Source organism: Vigna angularis, chromosome 1 (assembly GCF_016808095.1).
Source record: "Vigna angularis cultivar LongXiaoDou No.4 chromosome 1, ASM1680809v1, whole genome shotgun sequence".
In the NCBI taxonomy this organism is placed as follows: domain Eukaryota; kingdom Viridiplantae; phylum Streptophyta; class Magnoliopsida; order Fabales; family Fabaceae; genus Vigna; species Vigna angularis.
The window spans coordinates 19,127,069-19,134,270 of NC_068970.1; the positions used below are offsets into that span (position 1 = coordinate 19,127,069).

At 26.9% G+C, this 7,202-nt stretch overlaps 1 protein-coding gene across 1 annotated transcript; it reads left to right on the forward strand.

The window, feature by feature from the left end:
* Positions 1–6,375: 6,375 nt before the first annotated feature.
* LOC128197384 (ethylene-responsive transcription factor RAP2-6-like) lies at positions 6,376–6,987 on the forward strand. Its single transcript, XM_052879086.1, has one exon. The coding sequence runs from the start codon at positions 6,376–6,378 to the stop codon at positions 6,985–6,987; it is 612 nt and encodes a 203-aa protein (XP_052735046.1).
* Positions 6,988–7,202: the final 215 nt, after the last annotated feature.

A 7,202-nucleotide genomic window follows, 5' to 3' on the forward strand; every position in this document is an offset into this window, starting at 1 on the left:
AATATTTTTTTGTTTTATGAGCCCGACAAGAATTGACTTTGCTCCTACGTATATCCAGAAAAAAGTTTGTAAATTTGTTTGAAAATTAGTATGGATTGTTTTAGATTTTTGAAAAGTGAATCCAACAAGGATTGACTTGCTCTTACGTATCTCCATTCATGATGAAAAATCAGGATCACGTAGTTATGGTAAAAAGGGTTTGGTTTAACAAAATTAACATTTTTGGTTTTAAATATTTTGTATTTTTTTTATTTCAAAAATGGTGGGAAAAATGAAAGAAATCAGTATTTTTTTTATTTCAAAAATGGTTGGAAAAATGAAAGAAACCGGCCATAGGCCGACGACACGTACTTATACTCCAAAATATATGGTTAAAACAAATGTTATTTGTGTGTAGTAAAAAAAAATAAAACTTTTAAAAAAACCTTCAAAAGTACAATAAAAAGGAAAAAAAGAAGGGTGGTGAGACGAAAGAGAGATATTGTCGTCAGTTCTAATTGAATTAAAGTTATTCTATCACCATTAATGATTAATAAGTTATTTAATTTACTTCTGAATTTGTGGTGACAACGAATTACTGGTGACACAAATAATTTACTTAATTTTAAAATCATTTTAATTTAAATATATATATATATATATATATATATATATATATATATATATATATATATATATATATTACAAGAATAAAAGAATGGAAGTAGTATAACATACAAATGTTTTTAACATAAAATTAAACTATAGACAAATTAAAAAATATATTTGAAAAATTATACACTTCTATATAAAGTGGTATAAACATACTTTTACAAAGTACTAGATTTATTTAATTATAAGCTTATGTAAATCAGGTCGACTCAACTCACCTTTAGAATATTCAATACAATGAGAATAAGGATGAGAGAAAGATATTGTTGTCACTTCTAATTGAATCAAAGTTATCTGAACACCTTTAATGATAATTAAACTATTTAATTGACTTCGAATTTTTGTGGTGACAATGAATTAGTTATGAGACAAATAATTTACTTAATTTTAAATTTATTTTAAATTAACTTTACTCATATATATAATTACCCAAGAAAAAAATGGAATTAATAAAATATACAAATATTTTATAAGATAAAATTAACATATAAACATATTAAAAATATACCGTTGTAGAAAGTATTGCGAAAATGCTTTTATAAAAAACACAATATTAATTTATGTGTAAGTCTTATGTAAACAAGCTGAACTCAACTCACTTTTAAAGGATTCAATGCAAGGTGGATAAGGATGAGAGAGAGACACTATTGTGACTCCTAATTGAATTAAAGTCAATTTAACACCATTAATGATTATTAAGTTATTTAATATACTTCTAAATTTTGTGTTGAATTTTGTGTTGACAACGAATTACTTCTTACACAAATAATTTATTTATTTTAAATTCATTTTAAATTAAATTTCTATACATATATTTATATATATATATATATATATATATATATATATATATATATATTATATGTGTGTGTGTTTACGAGAATAAAAAATGGAACAATATAATATACAAATGTTTTTAACATAAAATTAACGTATAGACAAGTTAAAAAGTATATTTGAATAAATATACACTTGTAAACAAAGTGGTATGAACTTACTTTTATAAAATACTATATTTATTTAATGGTATGTCTTATGTAAATCAAGTGGACTCAACTCACTTTTAAAGAATCCAATGCAAGATGAATAAGAATGAAAGAGAGACATTATTATTACTCCTAATTGAATTAAAGTTATTTTAAATGATTATTAAGTTATTTAATTTACTTCTGAATTTTGTGGTGAAAGTGAATTACTCTTTACACAAATAATTTACTTAATTTAAAAATATATTTAAACTATATTTCTATATATTTCTCTCTATCTCTCTCTCTCTATATATATATATATATATATATATATGTTTACAAAAATAAAAAAATTGAAGTAGTTTAACATACAAATATTTTTAACAATATTATGTTTCGGGTTCTGGTGAACCGATGCATAATGTGCACAGTAATAAATCAATTTTTTACTAGTGAGATGATCCAATGCAAGGAGGATAAGGATGAGGGAGAGATACTATTGTCACTACTAATTGAATAAAAATTATTTCAACACCATTAATGATTATTAGGTTATTTAATTTACTTCTGAACTTGTAGTGATAACGAATTATTTGTGACAAAAATAATTTACTTAATTTTATTTTTTTTAAATTTAACTTCCCCATACATATAATTACCCAAGTAAAAAACGGAATTCATATAATATAGAAATCTTTTATAACATAAAATTAACGTATAAACATATTAAAAATATACACTTGTGGAAACTAGTGTGAAAATACATTTATAAAACACAATATTTCTTTATGTGTAAGTCTTATGTAAACCATAAGGGCTCAACTCACTTTTAGAGCATCCAATGCAAGGAGGAAAAAAAATGAGACACTATTGCTGGTCTTAATTAAATTAAAGTCAATTTAACACCAATAGTGATCATTAAGTTATCTAATTTACTTCTGAATTTATTTGTACAACGAATTACTCCTGACACAAATAATTTTTATAATTTTAAATTTATTTTAAATTAAATTTCTATATATATATATATATATATATATATATATATATATATTTACAAGAATAAAAAATGGCAGTATAATATACAAATGTTTTTAACAAAAAATTAATTTATAGACAAGTTAAAAAATATAATTGAATAAATATATACTTGTAGACAAATTGGTATGAAAAAACTTTTATAAAATACAAGATTTAATTGATTATAAGTCTTATGTAAATCTGGTGGAGTCAACTTACTTTTAAAGAATCAGGTGAATAAGGATGAGAGGGAGACATTGTTATCACTCCTAATTAAATTAAAGTTATTTTAACACCATTAATGATTATTAAATTATTTAATTTACTTCTAAATTTGGTGTTGACAGTGAATTACTCTTGACACAAATAATTTAGTTAATTTTAAAATCAATTTAAACTACATTTCTATATATATATATATATATTTAATCCAAAGTTAACCTATACACAAATTAAAAAGTATATTTGAAAACATATACATTTGTACATAAAGTGGTATGAACATACTTTTATGAAATACTAGATTTATTTAATTGTAAGTCTTATGTAAATTAGGTGGACTGAAATAACTTTTAGAAGATCCAATACAACGTGGATAAGAATGAGAGAGAGATCCTATTGTTACTTCGAATTGTATTAAAATTATTTTAACACCTTTATTAATTATTAAATTATTTAATTGACTTCGGATGTTTGTGGTGATAACGAATTAGTTGTGGCACAGATAATTTACTTAATTTTAAAATTATTTTAAATTAAATTTCCCCACATATATTATTACCCAAGTAAAAAAAAGAATTAATATAATATACAAATGATTTATAAGATAAAATTAAAGTATAAACATATTGAAAATATACACTTGTAGTAAGTAGTGTGAAAATACTTCTATAAAACACAATATTTATTTATGTGTAAATCTTATGTAAACTAGCTGGACTCAACTAACTTTTAGAGGATCTAATGCAAGGTGGATAAAGATGAGAAAGAGACATTGTTGTCATTCCTAAATGAATAAAAATTATTTTAACACCATTAGTGATTATTAAGTTATTTAATTTATTTTTGAATTTTTTTTGTGACAACTAATTACTTGTGACAAAAATAATTTACTAAATTTTAAATTCTTTAAATTAAATTTTCCTGTATACAAAATTGCTCAACTAGAAAACGGAATTAATATAATATACAAATGTTTTATAAAATAAAATTAACGTATAAACATATTAAAAATGTAAACTTGAAGAAAGTTACGTGAAAATACTTCTATAAAACACATTATTTATTTATGTGTAAGTCTTATGTAAATCATATGGACTCAACTCACTTTTAAAGGATCCAATGCAAGATGGATCAAGATGAGAAAGAGACACTTTTGTCACTCCTAATTTAATTAAAGTCAATTTAACAACATTAATGATTATTAAGTTGTTTAATTTTCTTATGAATTTTTTTGTGATAACAAATTATCTTGACACAGACAATTTACTTAATTTTAAAATCAATTTAAATTAAATTTATGCTTATATATATATATATATAGGGGTTTGCTAACGCGCGTACGCCTGTTTTTCAGTTGGTACATTTTAGCAATGTATACCGGGTTTTAGTAGACAAAAATACCTTATATATCATGGATTCTAAGTTTTAAGATTAAGGGTATTTTAATAATTTTCATTCTCAAAACTAAAAAAAAAAAAAGAAACCCCCCAAACCCTTACTCACGTCTCTCATTCCTCTCAACCCTTTCTCTTTCATCTCTCTCACTCCATTCTTTTCTCTGTCATCCCTACTGTAGTCCCAATTCAAAAAATTAGAAACACTTGTCATTAAACAATCTTACAAAAAATGATTTTATAATGAGTTTTCATTTTATAATTTTTTTCTTATGTAATTTTATCCAATTTTCACAAGCATAAAGGAATTGGTAATTGACCTGAAAAAATTCAGAAATACTCGTTGTAAACAATTTTTTACAAAAAATGATTTTATAATGAGTTTTCATTTTATAATTTTTGTCTTATCTAATTTTATCTAATTTTCACAAGCATAATGACATTAAAGGAATTGGTAATTGGCCTGGAAAAAATCAGAAACACTCGTTATTAAACAATTTCTTACAAAAAATGATTTTATAATGAGTTTTCATTTTATAACTTTTGTCGTATATAATTTTATCTAATTTTCACAAGCATAATGACATCCGAAGGAATTGATAATTGGCTTGGAGGTTTTTTTTAGAGATGATGATTTAACATATGCAGATGATGAAATTAGATAGGTTAGTGAAGATGGTGAAATTGAAGAGATCTTGAATGAACCTTTGCCTGAAGGTGAATATGTCAATGACTCAACTCTTTACAAAGGAAAATTGTTTAATGACAAATGTTTCTAATTTTTTTAATTGGGGCTACAGTAGGGATGACAGAGAAAAGATTGGAGTGAGAGAGATGAAAGAGAAAGGGTTGAGAGGAATAAGAGAGGTGAATAAGGGTTTCGGGGTTTCTTTTTTTTTTTTTTTAGTTTTGAGAATGAAAATTATTAAAATACCCTTAACCTTAAAACTTAGAATCCATGATATATAAGGGTATTTTTGTCTACTAAAACCCGGTACAAATTGCTAAAATGTACCAACTGAAAAACAGGCGTACGCGCGTTAGCAAACCCCATATATATATATATATATATATATATATATATATATATATATACACACACACAAGATGAATAACGATGAGAGAGAGATATTGTTGTCACTTCTAATTGAATCAAATTTATTTTAACACATTTAATGATTATTAAATTATTTAATTGACTTCAAATGTTTGTGGTGACAACGAATTATTTGTGACACAAATAATTTACTTAATTTTAAATTTAATTTCCCTACAATTACCCAAGTAAAAAAACAGAATTAATATATTATACAAATGTTTTATTAGATAAAATTAAAGTATAAACATATTGAAAATATCAACTTATAGTAAGTAGTGTGAAAATACTTGTATAAAACACAATATTTATTTATGTGTAAGTTTTTTTTATGTAAACCAACTGTACTCAACTCAGTTATAGAGATGATTGAGAATTTACTTTGATGAAAGTTAGAAACTTTCATGTGATTGAATGAGTTTTCTCCAATAATTGAGAAATGTACTTTGATTAGAGGTGAAAACTTTAACAAGAATTAATCAAGAATATACTTTGGTTGATTAATTTTTTACTTGATATAAGAGGTAAAAGAATAGACATCAGTAGACATAGTAATATTTAATTGAGAATGTAATTTGATTAAATTTACTATGATTAATCTACAAAGTTCTTATTTTTAATTGAGAATATACTTTGGTTAAGAGTGAGAATACCAACAAATTAATTAAAAATTTACATTGATTAATTTGAAAATCTAAAACAATAATTAATTGAACAATAATTTCTAGATAACCAATGATGAATACTGTTTTTAAAAGACAGTGAAATCAACCTATTTTCTTTGTCATTGTTTTTAGGTTTAATACCCTCTTTGGTCCCCACTTTTGTTGGATAATCTCAATTCAGTCCCCATTTTTAAAAGTGTTTAGAATATGTTCACAGTTAGTAAATTTTGCGTCTAATTTGTCCCTTCCGTTAAGTATAACCAAACAGAGTTAGTGTCTTAATGATGTGGCACGAGTTATTGACAACGTGTCAATATACGTGTAACTGACTTATAAAAGATACGGTGTTTTATTAAGATATGGTTTTCTTAATTTGGGGAAAAATTTATTTAGGGCAGAACCAATTAGGGTCTTCTTCTCCTTTCGGTTGCAAGGGGTACTGTAGTTCGGTTCCGACCCATTGGTGTCACTCTCTTTTGGGCTCGGGCTCGGTTGGGCAGAAAAGAGCGCGTGAAGATGACAGTGCTGCTGCCGTGAGTGGGGGTGAGGGTGGTTCGTCACGGAGTGCGTCACAGGAAGAAAGCGGCGAGAGGAGGAGGAGATACAGAGGGGTGAGGCAAAGGCTGTGGGGGAAATGGGCGGCGGAGATTCGCGATCCTCACAAAGCGGCGAGAGTGTGGCTTGGCACCTTCGACACCGCCAAGGCTGCTACCAGAGCCTACGATGAGGCGGCATTGAGGTTCAGAGGTAACAGAGCCAAACTCAACTTCCCCGAAAACATTAACGCAGTTCGACCTCTTCACCTTCCCGATTTTTCGGCAACCTCACTCTCGGGCTCCGGTGATGTTCCAGCGGTGACTGGTTATTCTCCGATGGTGATGCAGGGGACGCCACTTCAAAGACTATTGGGGTTATTCTCAGCTTCTACGGAGCACAGGGGAGTTCCATGGACTCGATCACTAGTTCTATGATTCGCAAATGGCAGCGCTTCAATCCTCTTCATCGTCGTTGTTGTCACTATCGCCTGCGTATGCACCATCCTCTGCTTCCTTTCTTCTTCTTTGCAGATCGGCAGTGCGGATTAGGGTTTCAATTTGGGACTTTGGGGTCCTGTTCTTGGGTTTGTTAGCAAAATGATGAAGATGAAGTTTTGATGATGTCCAAATCAAGTCAAGAAGAAATCAAG